The sequence below is a fragment of the Microcebus murinus genome, chromosome 11 (assembly GCF_040939455.1).
Source record: "Microcebus murinus isolate Inina chromosome 11, M.murinus_Inina_mat1.0, whole genome shotgun sequence".
Classification (NCBI taxonomy): Eukaryota; Metazoa; Chordata; class Mammalia; order Primates; family Cheirogaleidae; genus Microcebus; species Microcebus murinus.
This window is the reverse complement of record NC_134114.1, coordinates 99,810,939-99,833,555: the sequence shown is the minus strand read 5'-3', so window position 1 is coordinate 99,833,555 and position 22,617 is coordinate 99,810,939. Positions and strand designations below refer to the sequence as shown.

The following is a 22,617-nucleotide window of genomic DNA, read 5'->3' as shown; positions in this document are numbered from 1 at the left end:
TACGCATTGCAATAAAACAAAATTTTGGAAACTCATTCTCATAAAAATGTAGACCATTGCTTATATGCTCCAACCATGTTAGGTAAGATCCTTAACATAAAGTAGCTTACTTTCATCTCTAACAAAGATAAAATTAATTTTCCACCAATAATATCTTCCTGAGTATCAGAAATTACAGTTTCCATAGTTCTTTATAACTGTACTACAATATACAGATATAAAAATAAATTAGCAACAACACTATTGATTTGTGAATGTGATTGTGGCTTTTCAACAAAATATTTAACATAGTCTTCTCATAAACACAGAATTGTACTACAAATCACATTCCAGTTTCTATGTATTTTGTGTTTCAGTTACTTACTCATTGACACATCTAATAACATCCTTAAACTTTTTTATTTTTAGAAAGATACCATTTAGCTACTTAAAATTGTAATTATTTTTCATTTCACTAAGTATTTCTAAAAAAGTTATCTAGAAAAGTAATTCCAAATCATCAACTGGAAAGTTACAAGCAAGACATAAGCTGTCTTCAGGGTTTTTTAAGCTTTTAAAATTAAAGAAAAGAAAATACTGCTTTTGACTGGGATGATACAGCAATACAATTTATCATGACCTATCTGTAAAAGCCATTCATTTTAAAAATGACTCACTTGTGGTAAGGACTACTCTACCTACTATAACAATTGAAAAAAAATCATTCTGCATACTCCACACATCTAACAAATACTGAAGGAGAAAACTATTATTGTCATACCTTTAAAGTCAAAATCGAAACACAAATCAGAAGAGATATTTCAGAAAATGTTCAGAATGTACACATCTGCATGCATTTTCAGCCAAACTTTCAAAGATTTCACATATAACCAAATGACACCTTTGAATCAAAATGAAACGTCAAAAATATTCAAGCTTTATGACAGACTTACTCTAATGAAGCAAGAAAAATGAAAGAATGAATAGTAACAACAGTATATTTCTTAGAAGGAAAGATATCACACACTTCCCTTATCACAAAACAAAAGTTGAGCCAACATTTTAATAACATTAGCCATCAAGTTATTCACTATTTAAGAATATACTTTTCAAGTTGTCTTTAAAACATACTCACTTATATATTCAGATTACATTAAGTTTATTAATCAAAAGCGAGTTTACTCAGAATTCTAATCTTAAGAAGTATAAATCATAACTTATCAAGACATAGTCCAAACACTATTAATAATTCTACCATTTAGTTTTTGTATGCCTCATCTGATAAACTTATTTTTTACAAACAGGAGTTTTGCCCTCTATCTCCACAGTAAATGTCCCTATATCTAAACTTTAAGTGGCAATCAAAAAGATTCAAAGAATTCCTCCATTATGCACACTGCTTCATCGGGCTTTGATAAAAACAGAGCCATCTGGTGGTGTGGGACCATCTTCCTTCTCGGTGACAGTCTCTACAGTCCCAGAAGCAGACACAATAACCATTTTGCCGAAACTGTCTTCTGTTTTTCAGCAATAGCAGCACAAACAGCGACAATCTCATCACTTTCAAAGTCATAGTCTGGAATCGACTTCGGTGAAAAATGTGCTACTTCAGCTGGTGCTTCACTCTTTTAAATCTTCTGTGCTACTTTCTGTTGTTCCTGGAGCGTTCTTGCCCAAGAGAGGTCTTCTTTCCATATTTCGGGGTTCATTGGATGGATGTGAAGAGCCACTTGAAAACTTCGAATAGCCAGGATTCTCTCTCCCAATCCAAGCCGAGCACGCCCCAAAGTTTGCCAAGACTCCCACGGATGTGCACTTCGCTGAACAGCCATTTCGGCCGCATGCACTGCCGGGACCATTTCATGAAGAGACATTAGGACCTGTGATTTCATCTCATACAGGGTAGCATCATTTGGGGTTAACTGTAATGCTTCATCCCACTTCTGAATTGCTTCACGGTATCTTTTATTTTCAGCCAAACTGGCTCCTTCATCCTTCAGCTGTTTACTTTTCTCAGCAGAGCCTTCGAGGAGAACTTCTTTCCTGCGTTTAATGGCATGAAGCCAGTTACCTTCATCATTCTCAGCCGCATCCTTCTCATCAGCAGCTTCAGCCTCAAACTGCTGGGAAGTGACCTTTGAGACCTTCTCACCAATCTTCCTCTTCCACCCAAAGGAAGCCATTCTTCGTGCCCCGGCTGTGCAGACCCCTCGCGTTTCAACTGACTGCCGAAGCTCCTTTCTTCCCTAACGCAGCACCCACTCGCCTCGTTTGCCTCGAAAACATCTTTTTATTTTTACTTCTAAGTGCTTCTATAGAATGCTTATAGAAATAATTTCATATATGAAAATCATTTATTTACAATTATTTAAGAGATAAAAATAATAGTGTTCAAGTTAATATAATATTTTGGTTTATAAAGCATGTTCAGAAGGATTATCTCAACTAATCTATATAACACTGTGAGGTTAGTATTATTTTATGCATTTATAAGTCATAGAGCTCAGACTCAGAGAGTAACTTGCCTAAAAGTAATGTGTGAATGTAAGAAATCAGCTATACTTGGGGATTTAAAGAATGTATGGAAAGCATTCTCAACTGAATATTAACAGGGAAGATATTTTTGTACTTGACATTGTAATACAATTTGTATACAGCTTTGTAATACAACTTGTAAACAACATTTAATTTGATTAGAGTCCTGATTCATATGAAGGCAGTCATACGAAATCATGCATGTTCCTTAGGAACTCATTAGGAATAATTAAGGGCTACTGTGCAGGTACTAATGGTGTGTTCAAAATATCACATGTTCTGAGTGCTGTTCTCTATTACGACAAAGAGCATGCACAGAACATATTGCACATATTTCAGGACAAAATTATGGTAATGTAATAAACATCATATTTTATAGATTTTAATATCCATTTAATAGAATAAATGGGCTTAAATATTTAAAGAGTATGGAAAAATGAATAAAGTTCATCTGAGTAGTGAATTTAGCTAGCTACATTTCTTCGTTAGACTTGTTTTGAATACCTTAAGCATCTCTCTAACTACTTTGCATGTCACCTCCTGCTTCAGCTGCTTATTCTATTAGCAAAGGAATAAGTAAAAAAACAAGGGCTTTAACATGAAAATTAGAATACTAGGAATATTTTTCATTTTTTTCCCAACCAGACAGAAGCTAAGTATTACTCCCATTGAATGTGGAAAAGAAGAGAATCAAGGACTATCATAAGGGTGAAAACTATTTTAAAAAAATAAAAATAAATAAATAGATTAAAAGTGTAGAAGTAGCATAATGGAAAGGTGGAGATTTTATTAGAGGAACTCTTTGTGATAACAACAGATAAAGTTGGGTGAAGAGCAGTGAGAATATTTCCACCAAGAAACACTTAAGAGGTAATTAGACACTGTGATAGATTCTTTTTATCATTATAATAATTCTTCAATCTTACACATCATCTTGAACATTCTTTTATTTGAAAAATATGGAAACTAAAAGCACATAGCACATCCCAATCCACACCATGAGTCAATGGAAGAGCCAGGATTGGAATTAAGTGCCCTGATTTCTACTCCGTGGCCTTCCCACTCGGCCACGTTGCCTTCCCTGGCTGTGAGGACACAGGCACACAGAGACATTCCCAGCGCAACAAGAATAAGTGACCTCAATACCTGAGAAATCTTTCCAAATCTTCCTTGCTGCATCGAGACCATGAAACATCACCAAGATTTTGTCCTTTAATCCATTCACCAGACATGATGTGAAGACCATTAGCACATGATGGGTGGTCATTGTCATGATTAATGCCCATGCTGATTCCAAACATAATTAAAATTAAAAAATTACATTAAGAAATATTACCTTTTAATTTTCATAGCTGCAGGTAAATTACAGTTAAAATGTTTAAACTATTGTGAGAGAAATTTGTTTTAAAAGAAATTTAAAAATAAAATCAGATTTCAGATTTATTTTTAAAATCATTTTTATTTTATCTAAAATCATTTATTTATTTACATTTCCCTAATCAACCTACAAAATTACATGTTTAGGTTACCTATATTGAAATGATCTATAGATACATTTTTTGCAGAGTATATATGAAACTCAAAAGTAGTAAATTTCTATTCAACCACACTACATTCTTGCTCTTGTCTGAATCAAATTTTCTTCAAAATATGAATTGAAACCACATTAAACTGTTAATTTTCTATTATATATTCACCACCTACTTCATTAAACCATCTTCTTCCACCTACTACATATAACACAAACTGTCCTGCAAAATCTCCTGGCCTTTCTTATCTTTTCTAGTGAATACTGAATCTGTTGAAACTCCATTCTATAGCAGCACAATTCACAATTGCAAAGATGTGGAAACAACCTAAGTGCCCATCAATTCACGAGTGGATTAATAAAATGTGGTATATGTATACCATGGAGTTCTACTCACCCATAAGAAACAATGGTGATCTAGCACCTCTTGTATTCTCCTGGATAGAGCTGGAACCCATTCTACTAAGCGAAGTATCCCAATGGAAAAACAAGCACCACAAGTACTCACCAGCAAATTGGTATTAACTGATCAACACTTAAAAATCTGACTTATTTCTAAATGGGTATTCTAGACTACCTTAAATTCAATATGTCTGAAGTCTGCCCATCTTATGTCTCTTTCAAACCTCTATTTACTCCTGTATTCTCTTGCTCTCTTTTTTATGCTATTGCTACCCACTAAATTCTGCCAAATAAAGAATCTTCAGGTCATCATTTATTTTTTCCTCCCTGAATTATTACCTGATTTATTTTATTTACTGAGTGTTAGGCACAAGTCCTGCTTTCTAAATATTTCCTTCAACTGTCATCTCCCTTGAATTTCAATTGTTACTATTAAAGATGGTTACATGATACTCTAATCACAGTATATAGACAGTCTTGACAATTATTGTGATAATTATAATATTGTGATAATTGTGATAATTATTGTGATAGCCTGTGCCGCTAATCTTTATCAGCATTTCCCTTCCCTTCCTCCTACACTCCCGATGAGATCTATTTAAAATACAATCTGACTACAACCCTCCTCTGTTTTCTCATTACCTAAGTGGTGGTTTCGAGCTCTTTAACATGACACGGAGCCCTTCATCTTCTTCCATGTCATTTACTGCATTATCTCTTCAGCAAAACCAAAGAGTCATAGCATCCCAACATTATGTTGTTTCTCATTTTCTTATAACTATTATTAGCATTTCCTATGTATTATCATAGAAAATACTTGATAATATGTATCATATTATAAGTTTGAGTTAAACAACCCTGTGAGGTAGGAATGATTATAACATCCATTTTGCTGATGAGAAGTAGCTTGCCCAAGATTGATTATACAACGAGAAATTGGAAAGGTACCTTGCTCTAGAACTCAAGTGATTAATCATTCCACATTGGGCATCTATGAATTTCATCCCGCAAACTATACCCTGTCCAAAGTGCCTTTCCTTCAGCTTCTTTGCCTGGACAAATTCTATTTAATTTTGAAGATTAATGCAGATTACTTCTAGGTGTTCCTTCCCTAATCCCTGCCTTACCTGTTTGTACTGCCTCCTTTTCCCACCAAACGATTCTGTAAATAATATTGCTACAGTGTTTTCTACATTCCATTGTGAATTTTTACTTTTGGTGAACTCCAAATTCTTGAGGACACAGTCTTTTTCATCTCTCTTGGAACCAGCATATAGCAATCACACTCTGCAACTCATGCTGAAATGCTGAAACAAGCCATCATGTAAAATATTTTCTATTTCAGGAAAAAAATCCATATAATCTCCTGTGAATTCTCATAATGAGGTGAGCAAAATAATTACTTGTGAATGAGGGTTCATGCTGAAGAGGAAGAAAGAAGAAAGCCTGTTTTTGCATATACCAAGTCTAAGATGATGACAGGGTAGTCAGTCCATTATTCCTTTTTCTCCTTCAGTTACTGTCCTGATAACAAATAAAATTGCCTTTCATAATGAAACATTTATAAGAATATCTGTATTGTATTTTAAAACACTAAATTAAAAGGATTTTTATAGAAATTGCTAAGGGAAATCACTAAACTACCTATATTTTTTCAAATCAAAAGAATTTTTTAAGACTGCCAAACTACATTTTTATTAAGATTAATTAAAATTTAAATCAAAATTGTTACAATTAAATATGTTTTTGAAAGAGGAAAATGATATGGACAGAATGAACTCCATCCACATCATTAACGACTTAAGACTAATTATATCACTGTGTCTGCTAACTTTGACTATGAAAATTCTGGTATAAATAAAAACTAAAAGTACATTATTGAATATTACTTTTCACTTTTATTGTTAGAAAAAAATCACTGGTGAATCATATTTCATTTTCCTATTCTAATTAATGACTTCACAGAGAGTCTGTATCAACACAAGTTAACAGAATAATTGACAAAGAAAATAAGAAGATAAATGTTTTCTTAGCTTGAAGATGAGGAAAAGTAAGAGACTATATGGAAAATGTATTAAATGGTTCAAATGATAGAATATTGAAGGGTACAGTGAAGAGTTGTTGAAGTTAGAGAGAGATTTAATCTCTGTATCATCCCCTAATTCATGTGACCAGAGGCAAGATAAATAACAATAAATAAACATGCCTCAATTTCCTCATTTGTTAAATATACTTTCCCCAATAATTTTTTTTTGAGAATGCATAAGGATGATATAAAAGGACTGCACAGTGCCTGGAATATAGGAGGAAACCATAATGATCCTTTATATTGGGGCAATAAATTAGAGAAGTTTTGTGTTACTCTAACTTGTCAAAAGATGCATAGACTTATCATTAAAGGTAATTTTCTGTATTTGCTTTCTTTGGTGAATGTGTGGACTTAAGAAAAGTAAAAAAAAAAAAAAAGATAAGAATTTGCTTTGTTTATACATTAAATTAAAATAAGAAATTGTAAATGTGGCATAATTTTACAAATTGGTAAACAGGCCTTAATGTATTTCTAGCTGTACAATTCAGATGTGGCCCCTTTATGTCACTGTCTCATCTCCATAGCTACCTGTCACATGGAACACACTCAACCCTTCATTGGTGGTGGCAGTCTTTCAACCGTACACAAATGCTATTATTTTTGAAGGGCAACTGGTCTTTTTCAGAAATAATAAAACTTCCTAAATAATGTGTCTATTTGAGAGAAGGAGATGGACTACTTCCAAGATTTAGCAATTTGGACATTTTCCCAAACTCGTGTAATATGATTTTCCATACATGGAAGATTACAACCTCTCATCCAGATGACCGTTTTCCTTTTGGGATCCTCATTCTCATGTAAGAAATTAGCTTAGCCATGGAGAGATCTGGTGATTCAAGCATTGTTTATCATTAGTTAAATTTTCCTAAAGCTATTTAACTAATAATAGAAAACATTATCATTAAATTGGGACAGGGCTTTATTTTTTTCCTAACCACACATATGGAATTATCAGAAGACACTGCTTAGTCCTGATTCTACAGATTTGGAATAAGCCAATTCAAACCTTTTTTCTGTGCCAGCCACTATATTAATCGCTGACAATGATGATATCACTTAATCCTAACAGTATCCCCATACTGTTTCTATTATCATGACTTCTATTTACAGATGAGGACGTTGCTGAGGTTAATAATGGAGCTGTACTCAGACCCACGTAGACAGATGCTCCAGCACATGCAGATGGCCTTCTAAACTCCCACACTGTGCTGCTTCTCTTTTTGGATTAAAATTCTCCATTTCTGTAGATGATTTGTTGTTTTCTGAAAGATTTTAAATGTTTCTGCTCTTTTAACAGAAATGCACCTCTACATATACAGCCCACAGCCAAGTCACACACATTCTGTGGAAAATATTCGGTACGTGAGACATTAGCAACACCTCTCCTCACATTGTGCAGTTGAACTACGTTTTAATAATCTCAGTTTAAATTCATTTTGACAAAGAGCCTCGGGCAAATAAACTCAGCACTAACATTGTACATGGTTGTCAAGTCAACTGAAAAAATATTTTTATCTTATAAAACTTCTCAACTTGTTTAAAAGTTCCTGCCAGGAAGTTTTGTGATATCCTGCGAAAAGCTGGAGAAGCATTTGGATTTTGAAGATGGTCCCTTTTGATGTTTAAAGTGTTAGAGAAGAGATGCCTTATGCATTCATTCCCATTTTTTGGATAATTTGGAAAGGATCTAATTTGTAAACAGTAATATTTTGAAACAGTCGAATTTTTGTGCTGAATACATTAGACATTCTCATGACATAAATATTACCCACTAAGACCATATATTATGTGGAAAAAATTAATATAAGAAACAAACTATCACAATGTCTAACTGGAAATGAATTACATGTCCATAAAATAACACTTAATTTTATATAATTCAGTAGGTATATCTAATTTGATGTAATTTCACTGCCATGTGCTCGTGGAGAAAAAATAAGTTATTAGGAATTACAAGATATTTTTGTATCTTATTTTCTCTTTTTAGATTTTAAAGATTTTACATTTGCATTAACCTGAAATTTGTGCTTCTATTGGTTAGTCAAAAGACTATGGAAAGCAAGTCAACAACAAGATAAAAAATTAGAGGTTAAAAAACAGAAGTACAAAAAGAGAGATTAAGTACAAAAAGAGAGGTTAAAAAACAGAAGTACAAAAAAGAGAGATTCCTTTTAATTTTGCTGCACACTATTTTACAGTTTCATCTAGCAATGCAAGATATCACTTGTCAAGAACCCACTACTGTGCTGAGCTGGAGTCATAGAGACGAATAAGACACAGTTCTTACCCTCAAAGAGTTTATCGTCTACTAAGAGGAACTCTCTATCTTTTGCCCTTGTGTAGCCAATAGCTGCCTGGATCCTGTCAGTGCTAACACATATGACTGAATGCTCCCCCCCTCGTCTCCTCATTCTCACTTCACTGCTGCCCACCAAGGTGGGTACTGGTCCATTTTACCTCTTGATTATGTAATGTGTGCCTGACTGACCTCCTGCACCTCACTTCCTTCTTTGCCTCATTAAACCGTGCTTTAATCATCCTAGTTTCTTATGAATATATTAATACACACACACAAAAAACTAGCTATGGAGAGATCTGGAGATTTAAGCACTGCTATGCAAGCAGATTTTCCCTGGTAAGCAGAGATACTGAAAGTGTGAATAATAAACCACTTGCATGAGAAACATAAAGCATGATGACGTTAGGGTAATTAAACTGTAGGTTCATGGACCGTATTCCAAACTGACTGAAAGAGAATATTTAGAGATGAGCCCTAAGAAACCACATTGTAACACACTTTCTAGCTGATTCTTATTTACTAAAAATTCTACCAACCAATGATAAAATCCATTCTTTACCCTGTTATTCAAACGATCTGTAAACTGACATCAACCTAACTAAACCTAACTAAGAACTAAATATTTCATAGTTAGATAGAAATTCAAAATTCATATGGCCTCTTGCCAACTCAGAGAAACTGCAAGCCTAAAAAGTTAACAGATGATCTGCTCAAAGAAGGTTGCTTGCCTTACTCTAGGTCACATATTTGTCAAGAGACAGTAGAGAAATGCAAACAGAAAGCCAATTCTTGTGAGGCCATTCATTAGCTGGGTGATTTTTTTCCCTCTTCCACTTACTGCGACATCCAAACCTAGTTTTGGGGAAAGTCTAGTGTAGGGAGCAGCCACATCTACACTGGCAAAAGTCCTTCAGGATAATTACCTTGGACACACTCCTTATCACTTTAAGTGGTATCATTATCTAAATAAAGCATGAAATACAAAAGCTGAGTTAGTGGTCCATGAGAGCCTTCCTGATAAGCAGACTTCCTGCCAAACTGCTTAAGAACCCCTGAAAGGTATGAAGTCACTTGAAGAAAGAACAGAGAGATCTAAGGTCTCTGTAAGCTGAAAATCTGCTTTTACATTAAAGTTTTCATAAAATATCTATAACACTACTAATTATTATTACCATTCATTCACTCTATTAAAAGACAACCACTGTGTCATGAAATTAGAGTATCACAGATTCCAACAATGAACCTTGAAAAAAATGTTATCCAAATTTTAAGAATGAAGGAAATGAGTTCAGAAAGACTTACTTGCTCAAAGCTCATTCATCAAGTAGGTGGCAGAACAAATTCAAGCCCAAGGATGCATGTGTCTCTCTCACTTTCTCTCTCTCCTATCCGCGTAGACAGCTGCTAACCCTAACCAAGGGATGTGTGCTACAGGAAGACACTTGTGACATTTGCTACCAAGAATTTTAAAACATACAATACGGGGACATATAGCCATTACCAATTTTAATGGTAAAGGGAAATTAATTAAAGAAAATTTAATTTTGAACATTTTAAGGAGCAATTTTTTCTAGAGGTTAAGAGTGTATTTGTCTATTGTCTATTATGGCACTTTATTATTATTTCATCTATTTCCCGTTCTAAAAGTTCTCGAGGATAATATACTGTCTTCATCTTCATATATACTTCTGTTTGGCTACTCTCCCTTTTATATTGTATCCTCTCGTCTTATAGCAGGTACATTGCTTCTCATCAATGCAAATGAAGGGCAAAAATTGTATTCACGTCTAAAACGTACTCCTCCTGCAAGCTAAGAGAGAGTAACCAACTCTATGTGCCACAGGAGGCCTCCTAGGGCATATGCTAATTTCTTATGGAATTAGCAGAATTTTATTTTTTAAGAATTTTTCCTGATGCTGCTGGGGGGGAGGGGTAGAGAATCAAGATGGCGGACGAGAAACACCTCCAGACAGAGTGTCTCTGCAGAAAAGACAGATTCTAGCAGAAATTAGAAGAAAGAAGCAAGAAGACGAGCATACAGCAGATGAGGGCCGGAAGGAGGGGTACCTGAGACCCCGGGAGACTCCACGGGAGGAGGCTGTGGAGGAGAACTGGAGGCTGAGACCGCCGGAGCAGCCCGGAGACCAGCGGCAGGAGTAGGTGGCTCTGCCGCTTCCCCTCCCCTGCATCTGGGACTGCTGGTGGGCTCCCCAGCCAGTGGAGAGACCTGTGGACACCAGCCCAGAGACGGCCGCCGCCAGTGAGCCATAAGCCAGTAGCGGACTCGGCACCAGGCTCCCAAATCCCTCAGGCACCTCCGTGTGCACAGACCCGAGCCGCGCGGCAGACGCCATATTGCCTCCATTTCCCCTCCCCCGTCCCTACCCCCAGCTGCCCAGAGAGACAATACAGCCACCAGCTGGAGGCACCTCCAGGGAACAGGACCTTCCCTTTTGGGGCCCCACAGCTAAGGGGAACTCAGACGATGAGCTCCCTACCCGCCAGCCTTCCCAGGTGTGGCTGGGACAGTGATCCCAGGAGAACGGGGCAGACCCTGGGGCTGAGAGACATAGACCCAGCTTGGGCTCCCTGTGGGTGAATTGGGACTGACAGAACTCTCCCTGGTGGGGATACAGTTTGAACTCTGGGACCCAGAGGTCAGACCTGCAGACCAGATGCCGTGCACCGAGGCCACGCATTGCCCGGGGCACAGAAGGAATATACCTGAACAGCCTACTGAGGTGTGTGTGCCTTCAGGAGCAGATCAGCGTCCTAGAGGGCAACCCTTTTCCCAAAAGGAGGCCATACGCCCAGCCCAGGTGGTGTTCCTGAGCAGGGAAACTCCCCGCCGGCATCACAGTCAGGGGAGACCTGGTGGCCTGTGGTCTGGCCTGCTGGCAGAGGCCCAGGAGCAGCCGCAGAGTTGGGGAGGGTGGAAAGAAGCGAGGCCCACTCCAGACTGCGGGTCTCAGACAGTCCCACCCCCACACGCAGACTTTCCAACTCAGCGGGTCCATTCCAGCCCCTCCTTGGCAGCTTTTAATGGAAGCAGAAAACAGAACTTTGACCCCTACTAACGGCATTGGTGGTGCCTGAGGGCAGGCTTACCCAACCCAGCTCCACCCAGACTCTCTCCTAGACCAGCCCTCACTGAGGGGGAGAAAAGGACACAACTGGAAGTCCCAGGGCCCCACCGACGACCTGAGGCACTAGAGTGCCTCTCTACAGGAACAAGAGCTGATAACAGGACACAAAAACAAAAGCGTAGCCAGTTTCTCTGAGCACGCGACACCTACTGACAGGGAGGACATCCTGCACAGCCTTTTTACAGCATCTTCTGACTCATTATACAGGGAGTGATCAAATAACACCCACAGACACCACCTACTGGCTCAGAAACTAAAAACGGGCCGGGCGCTGTGGCTCATGCCTGTAATCCTAGCTCTTGGGAGGCCGAGGCGGGCGGATTGCTCAAGGTCAGGAGTTCGAAACCAGCCTGAGCAAGAGCGAGACCCCGTCTCTACTATAAATAGAAAGAAATTAATTGGCCAACTGATATATATATATAAAAAAAAAAATTAGCCGGGCATGGTGGCGCTGCCTGTAGTCCCAGCTACCCGGGAGGCTGAGGCAGAAGGATCACTCGAGCCCAGGAGTTTGAGGTTGCTGTGAGCTAGGCTGACGCCACGGCACTCACTCTAGCCTGGGCAACAAAGCGAGACTCTGTCTCAAAAAAAAAAAAAAAAAAGAAACTAAAAACGGTGTGTGAATACCCAAATGAAAACCTAAAGGAAAGAAACAACAACTGATCGACATGGGAAGAAATCAGCGAAGGAATTCAGGAAATATGAAGAACCAAAGGGAAAACACACCCCCAAAGAGGAGCACCAGCCCCCTAGAAATAGACACCAACCCAAATCAGGCAACCAAAATGACAGAAGAGAAATTTCGACTGTGGATCATAAGAAAATTCAAGGACCTGCAAGAACAACTTAATAACCAACACAAAGAAACCACAAAAAGCCTCCAGGACCTGGAACAAAAGTTCACTAAAGAAGTCGACACAATGGAGAAAACTTTAACAACTCCTGGAAATGAAGAATCAATTCAGGGAACTACAAAATACAATGGAAAGTCTCAAAAACAGGGTAGATCAAACAGAAGAAAGAATCTCAGAGATTGAAGATAACACCCTCCAATTAAATAAATCAGTCACAGAAGTAGAGCAGAGAAACAAGAGAAAAGAGCAAAGCCTACAAGAGATGTGGGATTATGTGAAGAAATCTTATGTGAGGGTCATAGAGTTACCAGAAGGGGAAGAAGAAAACACTTAAGGGTTGGACAAGCTATTTGAAGATATAATAGAGGAAAATTTTCCAGGCATTGCTAAAAATCTTGATATACAAGTTCAAGAAGCTCAGAGGATGCCTGGGAGATTCAATGCAAACAGGAAGACGTCACAACATGCAGTCATCAGACTGACCAAAATATCAACTAAAGAGGCCCTTCTAAGAGCTGTAAGATGAAAGAAGCAAGTAACATACAAGGGAAAGCCAATTTGAATAACACCAGACTTCTCTACTGAGACTTTACAAGCAAGGAGAGACTGGGGTCCCGTTCTCACTCTTCTGAAACAAAACAATGCCCAGCCTAGAATCTTATTCCCTGCAAAACTAAGGTTCGTATATGAAGGAGAAATACAGACATTCTCAGATAAGCAAAGATAAGTCTCAGAGTCTCAGATAAGTCTCAGAGAATTCACCAAGACAAGACCAGCCCTACAAGAAGTACTCAAAACAGTGTTACGCATGGAACACCATAATAAAAACTCACAATTATAAAAACAACCAAAACCCAAAGATTAAAGGCCAGATATTACAATGGCTGAAGAGAGAAATCAAAGCAACAACATCCAACCCAACAGAATGAACAGTAATCTACCTTACCTATCAGTTCTCTCAATAACTATGAATGGCTTAAACTCTCCACTCAAGAGACATAGGCTGGCTGAATGGATAAGAAAATAAAAACCAAGTATATGCTGTCTTCAGGAAACACATCTAACCTGCAAGGATGCATATAGACTAAAAGTAAAAGGGTGGAGATCAGTATTCCAAGCAAGTGGAAGCCAAAAGAAGGCTGGCGTGGCAGTTCTAATTTCAGACAATTTCGTTTTTAAACCAACAAAAGTACTGAAAGACAAAGAGGGTCATTATATAATGGTGCAGGGCACAGTTTAACAAGAACAGATAACAATTTTAAATATATATGCACCCAACTTAGGTGCACCCAGATTCATCAAGCAAATCTTACTGGAGCTAAGCAAATGGATTAACAGCAAGTCCACAATCACCGGAGATTTCAACATCTCAGTGACGACACAAGACAGATCCTCCAAACAGAAAATTAATAAAGAAATAATGGACTTAAACAAAACTCTAGAACAATTGGGTCTGACTGACATTAACAGGTCATTCTACCCAAAATCCACTGAATATACATTCTTCTCATCAGCTCACGGGACATTCTCTAAGATTGACCACATCCTAGGACACAAAGTAAACCTCAAGAAATTTAAAAAAATAGAAATAAAACCATGTATCTTCTCAGATCACAGTGGAATAAAAGTAGAAATCAACCCTAACAGAAACTCACATTTCTTCACAAAAACGTGGACATTAAACAACCTCCTACTAAATGATTACTTCATAAATGAAGAAATCAAGAAGGAATTAAAAAATTCTATGAACAAAATGACAATGGAGAGACAAGTTATTAAATCCTCTGGGACACAACTGAACTATTGCATTTTCATGTAGTTTATTTTAAATAGGAATTCAAAATATCATCATATACCAAGAAGGAACAATATTTTGCCATGTTTATATTTGTAGAGTCATAAAACCATATTTTCTCATAAAACCATACTACATAGTCAAGGCAATTACATTTCTTAACCCTAAAATTCCTCTTCTCTACTTTGGGACTCAGTTGTCTTCTACTCTGGATCTCAAGATGACTGTCGATGCTTATTCATTTTTACAACAAATGTTTGAGTACCTATGAGCACTCAGCTTTGTTTCTGTGAGAGAAAAAATATATAAGACATCCATCCTGTTTTCATTGGGATTGATATTCATTCAGGGGATCTATATATATTTAACCATCAGTATAAATCAGTATATACCAAAAACAATTGTGACAAGTGACATTTCAATAAACTGTGCAAGAGACTTAAAAAGGGAAACATATTTCCTGCCAGCCTTTCAGGTTTATTTCACAGAGGTGAAAGCATTTTTCTTGGCCATTAACGGGTAAGTACAATTGGAACAGGCATAAATCAGTAGGGCTGGAAGCTGGGATAAGAAAAATAAGCATGAATATAGACATATTGAAAATTGCAGATTGTATGCATTCTCAATATAGAAAAGCAGGTTACATAGTTAGAAAAATAGATTGGGGTTGCTCTATAAAAGTCACGACTTTAAGGCTAAGGAATCTGGAATTTATTCATTAGGTGGCAAAAGGCAGCAAAGATTTCTGAACTGGAGATCAGACCATGATTCAGGAAGTTGAATCCTGCTAATGTGTGAGACAGACTGGAAGGATCAGGTACTCAAGGCAAAGAGGTCAGGGAGGAGTGCACTGTAACTGTCCAAGCCTGGAGGAGCAGCAAGAGAGCGGATAGACAACTGGGAGAACGAACAGAAGTTTGCAAGTGATCATGGGAAGCACTAAATGGAGAAAGAGTTAAAGATGTTTCAGATGTCTCAACTGAAGGTCTGGTAGCAATATTAACGCCAATAACAGTAACACAGATGTCTGAAGAGGCAGGTTGATAACCTATCCCTACACTCAATTCTATCCAGCTCGAATTCCAGAGGAGTATGTATGTAAATGCCATTGATTTCAAAACCTGATTGACTAATTGACTACAAGGCACTTGTAGTCTAGGTATTCTGAAAATCCTTAAAACTTTAGTAGATGCTCCAAATATTTATTGCCTTCAAGGAGCTAATTTTGCATATTTATTGTCTCATTAGCCTCTGGGTTCTGAAGAAACTCCTCAATTGCCAACTTGGTAGAAAAGTCATGTTTTCATGCCAAAGTTTAATAATACATATTAGTCCTTTTCCCCTGGTTCAAAAACCAAAACAGAAAATGAAAGTTCTTATGTACTTTTTGCCATATCAAAATATGCTCAATGTTTTTTTTACAGTCTAATGGAGAATTCTGTTTTTATGTTTTTATTTTAATTTTTCTTATTTCAGCATATTATAGGGGTACAAATGTTAAGGTTATGTATATTGCCCATGCCACCCCCCTCGAGTCAGAGCTTCAAGCGTGACCATCCCCAAAACGCTGCACATCTCACTCATTGTGTTTGTATATATATCCATCCTCTCCTCCCCCCTCCCACCTGCCCGACACCCGATAAATGTTATTCCTGTATGTCCACTTAGGTGTTGATCTGTTAATACCAATTTGCTGGTGAGTATGTGTGGTGTTTGTTTTTCCATTCTTGAGATATTCACTTAGTAGAATGGGTTCCAGCTCTATCCAGGAAAATACCATTGTTTCTTAAAGCTGAGTAGTACTCCATGGTATACATATACCACATTTTATTAATCCACTCAGGTATTGATGGGCACTTGGGTTGTTTCCACAACTTTGCAATTGTGAATTGTGCTGCTATAAACATTCGAGTGCAGGTGTCTTTTTTGTAGAGTGTCATTTGATCTTTTGGGTAGATGCCCAGTAATGGGATTGCTGGATCAAATGGTAGATCTACTTGTATTGCTTTAAGGTATCTCCATATTGCTTTCCACAGAGGTTGAACTGGTTTGTAGTTCTACCTATGCTCAGTGTTTTTATAGTGACATGATATATAGGTAATGTCCCCTAATTTATATAATTTTATGTAACTCAGCATCTCTATGAAGTAGGCAATCTAATTATCATATGAGATTTTTAATCAGTCAGTAAATGGTGTGGTGCACATTTAACGCAGTCTCCTTCAATGAGTAAAAATATAAAACTCTGCTAAGGCTTTCTTTCTTATTTTCTTGACACTATCTATTACAGGTATAAATTATCATACATGTCTTAATGTGCTTTGAATAGGAGAGTGAACTAGGTAAACAAGAATCCATTCTAAACAAACAGATATTGATAGATAGGCAGAGAAATAGATATAGCTGGATTTTGAAAAGTTTCATGAAGAAAATTACAGCAGGCAGAGGGTTATGAGCCCAGCGGAGGCTGTGTTTGCGACAGTTGTCAGGAAGGCCTTGCTATTAAGTGACATGTGGGCAGAGACTAAAGGAGAAGAATGGAGCGCCATGTAACTTTTTTGGAGAAGAACTTTCCAGACAGAAGGAAAAGCAAAGGTAAAGGTCTTTAAGTAGGAGTCTGCCTTTCAGTAAAGGGGTGAAGAACCTGGAGCATAGTGGCAAGGAGGGGCATGGTGGCTACACAGGAATGAGGCAGAGCAAGCAGAGTCCAGCAGGCCATTTTGAGGGCTTGGGATTTTACCAAGTGGAACAGGAAGCCATTGGAAGGTTTTCAGAAAAGAAGTCAAGAAATTGTCTTTGTTTTTTAAAAAAATCTTCCTACCTCTGAGTTGAAAACAGGCTGAAGGGGGCAAGGGATAAAAAAGAAAGATAATTTAAGAGGCTACTGTAATAAGCCAGATAAGAGGTGACAGTGGCTTAGTCCAGAGAATTAGCAGAATTATAAGAAGTAACCAGGCTCTGGATATACTATGAAGGTAGCATCAGCAGCTGACGATTGAATGTGGACTAGGAGAAACAGAGAGGGCTCAAGAATACTTCCATGGGTTTTGTTTGACCAGCTGGAATAATGGAGCTTTCATTTACTGCGATAGGAAGACTTCAGGGGGCAACCCTTTTAGGGCGAGAGGAGTCATTTCTGCATGTACATACTAAAGTCTCGTCTCACTCTATGTGGACTTAGGTATTTCAAGATACATGATATTATTTCTATAAAACTTTACCTGACAACTTATTAAGTATCCTATGCAATGCCAAAAATATTCTAAGCATTTTGAATATGCACACAGAATATGTTTTTAATCATTTCACCAATACTCTATGCATAAGAATATTTTACTAAGATAACTACTAGATTAAATCACTTATTTAATATATATTTATTGAATGACTAATATGTACTAAGCACTATCAAATGCATCTATAATTCCATGACAAGCAAAAAGAGATATGCCTTATCACCTCTTGAAGCTTACAGCCTAGTGTAGTATATGTCTAACAGATAAACAAATGTACATTTGCAAAGGAGGTGATGCCACTAAAACGCTTAATAAACAGATTGGCCTATACAGAATGCCTCCTTGAGGAAATGGCTATTCAGCTTATATATGAACTCTGAGCTGAGAATTTCGTGTGTTCCAGGTAGATAGAGCAGCATGTGGTTTTGTCCTGCATGCTAAAGAAACAGAGTGCACGAAGAACACTGAGAACTCTAGGATGGATGCACGCTGAGACTGGGGGAGCACAACATGAAGTATGGCTGAAGAGATAAGGTGAGAACAGGTGATCCAGAGGCAGCACAAAAGTAAGCTGAGTAGAGTTAAGTTACCTAGAAGAACTCCTCCACATTTTTGGCATAGCACTGTAATTTAACAACATGGGCTTTGGAGTTGGACAGACTTGGCTTTGAACATGTACTTAGGCACTTATTAGCTGTCTGTGTAAGCTTTGGCAATCATCGTCTCTAAAATAAAGCTAGTATTATTGCCTTCCTACTTAGGTGGGAGCAGAAGTCTTTGGCCTCAATGTGCTAAGCCAGTGCAAAGTTCTACCCCCCCAGCAAATCTCCAGATGTAGCAAGGTCACAGAATGGTCACAGGATTATGTTATTAATAGGCATCCTTAAAATTTTATTTCTCTGATAATTTATATATTTCAAAATATTTAAGACCTAGGGATAAATTTTAGTAAAACCATTACCAATAATAGCAGTTATTTTACTTTGGGTTGGAATCCACGAGGAGGACCGATTATTTGTAGTTCTAAAGAAAAAAGCCCACACACGTGTGTGTGTGTGTGGACATATATTTATATATGTGGTATCTATATATGTTTATTTCTATAACAAAAGAATCTAAAACACCACTAAATGTACAAAACAACAACTTTTGTCATTTGCAATGAATTACATCCAGAATGATGTCTAACAGTACTTCACAAACAAGTATAGATTAAGATATATAGGTACAGACCATCTTTCAAGCCAAAAATAATAGAGATTGCTTTCTAGCAACTCAAATGCAACTTCCTAGTGCAACCCTGTCTTGTGGAAGGGCTACTCAGAGTGTGGCCTGTGCGCTGGCCACCGTTTGGTGAACCGTCTTTATTGTCGATTTATATCCACATAAGTAGCTGGTACTGGAATGTAAATCAGCTACATCACCAAGCACACAGTTACGTGCAGCTAACTTTCTTTTTTCGAGATTTTTCCAATGAAGAAAGAAATGTGCTATATTCTGGCATAGCTCCCTGTCTCACCATAGACCACATTTGAGTAGTAAGAGAACTTATTGAGCAGTTAATGAGAAATACAAACTTAATGGAGAGAACTTTACTACATACACTAAAGTAAATTCTAGATGGGTTAAAGTGTTAAGTAGCAAGCTCCAGAGAGAAAATATAAAACTATACAAAAATGTGTTTCCCTAATTTTAGACTAAGAATGCACTTATAACTGTAAAAAGCTACAGAATAAATAATAAAATATGAAATTTGACTACTAAAAAAATCTACAGGCCCTAAACATTAGACATCAAGCTTAAATTAACTATTAGAACTAGAAAAATCTTTACAATATATTTGATCAAAAAAGAATGTCCTAATATCAAAAGAAGTCCTGAAAAATGAAGCCTGTAATAGTTTTAGTTTCCTCATCTGTAAAATGATAATAATAACAATACTTTGCTCAATTTTGTGAGGTCAAATTTCATATGTATTTGAATTAGATACAGTATTTAGTACAATGCCTACTAATAAAAGAACACATTGCTTTTCTTATTACATAGCCTTTGGCAACCTAATATAAAATATAAGATTTTGAAACTTTAAAAATATTGTGTAATTATGCAGTAAAGAGTTAACGAGTTACAGTAGTCCAAAACTGGCACATTCTAGAAAAATTCGGTCCTTCCTTGGCCTCTAAGCCCTTGGAATGTTCTGCCAAGATATCTTTGACAATAATATCTTTGTTTAGTTGCGGACTTGTACCATGATGTATTTTTGCTAACAATATAATTTATGGTGGGACTTAGGGCCAGACTGACCTCTGGAGAGGACAGAGACTGAAGGTTTGCCTTTGGGAAGTCATCCAAGCTTTACTAGAGTGACCAAACTCCAGGAAAAACCCTGGATATCAAGGCTCAGGTTAGCTTCTCCAGTCGCCAATAATTTGTGCATATCTTCACACATTTTAACTGGGAGAAGCACTGTCTGCATGAGTACACTAGGACAGAACAATCGGAAGCTACAGGCTGGTGTCTCATGGGACATTTTCCCTTGGTGATTTTAATCTATATCCTTACGACATACACTAAATAAATTCCAGATGGGTTAAAGTGTTAAGTAGCGAGCTCCGGAGAGAAAATATAAAACTATACAAAAATGTGTTAGTAATACATTTACTAACACATTTACTAATGTATTACTAACAAGGTAATTATTACAAGGTAATAAACTGTAACAGTGAGTAAAACAGCTTTGCCGAGTTTTGTAAGTTCTGCTAGCAAATCAATTAACCTGAGAGTGGTCTTGGGAATCCCACCCGCCAACAGAATGATCTAATCACAGGTAATATATTATTAACTTATGTCCTAAAATGAAAATAAAACTCTTACTTTAACAAATTTTTGTGCATAAAAATCATATAAAATATATAGGTTAGTGACAATGTGCATAAGCCATACGCATTTAACAAACCATCAAATTCATGAGCAATATTCTAAGGTATTTTTATTCATAAAAATAATGTTTTAAATATCATCATAGTACATTTTAGAAGAACCCATTTATATTTCATAAGTATATATTAATTTAGTACTATCAATAAACATTGCCTTGGCAAAAATTTTGGTTACAAAGAAATTAATAGCTCCCTTTAGTGTTTGTTTAGAAAGGAAAATAATTTTGAAAGGGAATCAAAAATTGTTGGTTTAAATAATTTATTTCCTCTGTCTTACTACAGATTTTAACTTACATTTTCAATTGTATATAAGATTATTTTTAAATTGATAATTTCCCAAAGGAAAAAGATCAATAATTTTTTGCTGACACTGCTTGAGATTCCTTTGCAATAGTAACAGAAGGATTTTTCGTTCTCATTAATTACTCAAATCCTCACCCCCAGGAGTCACTTTTTCTTACCTAGTAACCCATATTGACTTTTCCAGCTATATGTGGAGTTGTTCTGGGAATTTCTACAAATCAAATTTAAGTCAACAAATATAAATACACTCATCTAAAATCAGTTTAGAAAACTCTCATGTATCATTATAAAAGTATTCTCGAAAAGTTTAAATAAAATAATTCTGCCATTCTAAAATTGTGGGTTACAGAATCATATGATAATACAGTTTGTAATTAATTTCTAGAAACAGTTCCCACTTATATAATTTAACCAAAAAAGAAAGAAATACAAAAGCCGGAAAAAAATAAGATTTAAGTTTCTGAAGTAGCTGATTCAATCACACCTCCCGCTAAAGGCTCTGCCTAGAGTGTGGGCGCATAAGCGCCCACACAGGGGTCTGTAGATACAGCTATCTGGTATCTATAAGGACTTCCCTATGTGAGAAGCTATGAGTATATGAACATTTATTTAAATTTCCTTTTTCATCATTCTTCTTATATTGTACCTTACACTGGATGATGATGATGTAATTTTCTTTTCTTTTTTTAAAAAAAGTGACTTTATTCTGACTGCTATTGTCTTTCACTCTCTGGTATCAAGGAAACACTAGCCTTTACTTTTGTAACAAATATTGCTTATTGCTCAGGAGAATTTTAGTAACTGGATAGTTCAACATATATCACATGTCCTGGTCTTAATCCATCAAGCATTACACACACCTTTGGCACATCTCTATTGATTTTGGGTACAGCTCTATAAAAGTCAAATAAAATAATATTTTAGTACCATTTTAGCCATTTCAACTTGAGTTCCTGGTCATAAACCAGTGGTTCTACTACATGAAGCTGAAGTGGCCTTTCCTTAAATTATCTCATTAGGTTTTTGGTTTAAATAGTTGTTGCTTCTTGATCAAGACTTTAGTTCTTAATAAATTAATTTGTATCATGTTTGGTTCCTTTAATTGTTGTTTCTTCTACATCTGAATACAACAGAGACGAAAGAATTTAATTTTGCACATCTATTTTTAAACATATGTTTAAACATATACTTTTTAAAGTAAACCCTCTACTATTCAAGATACCTGACAAAATTATTTAATGTCTTCTTATGAAAATATGTTCAAACTGCTTATCAAGCTGTTAATGCAGAGCTAAAGCGTACAAATTATTATTCAGAAATTTGCATTTCTTTTATAGCAATTGGATGTATGATTCATTTGTATTTATCTTCTTAAAATTGTTTATTAATAACTTTTTCTTGCCTCTAAACATTATTCGTAGCATTTTCCCTTCAATGATGCCCATGGTTTATCATATAATAATATAACTGAACTGAAAATACTTTTCAATTATTAAAATTATAATGGAAATA

The 22,617-nt window shown here is 36.5% G+C and overlaps 1 protein-coding gene across 1 annotated transcript in view; it reads right to left on the bottom strand.

Annotated features, from left to right (window-relative positions):
* ADAMTS19 (ADAM metallopeptidase with thrombospondin type 1 motif 19) overlaps positions 1-22,617 on the bottom strand; it is a 244,675-nt gene that overhangs the window by 111,845 nt on the left and 110,213 nt on the right. Inside the window, exon 9 of the mRNA XM_076008346.1 lies at positions 3,661-3,801. Within this exon, the coding sequence (XP_075864461.1) occupies positions 3,661-3,801 (141 nt within the window). The remainder of the gene's footprint in view (positions 1-3,660; positions 3,802-22,617) is intronic.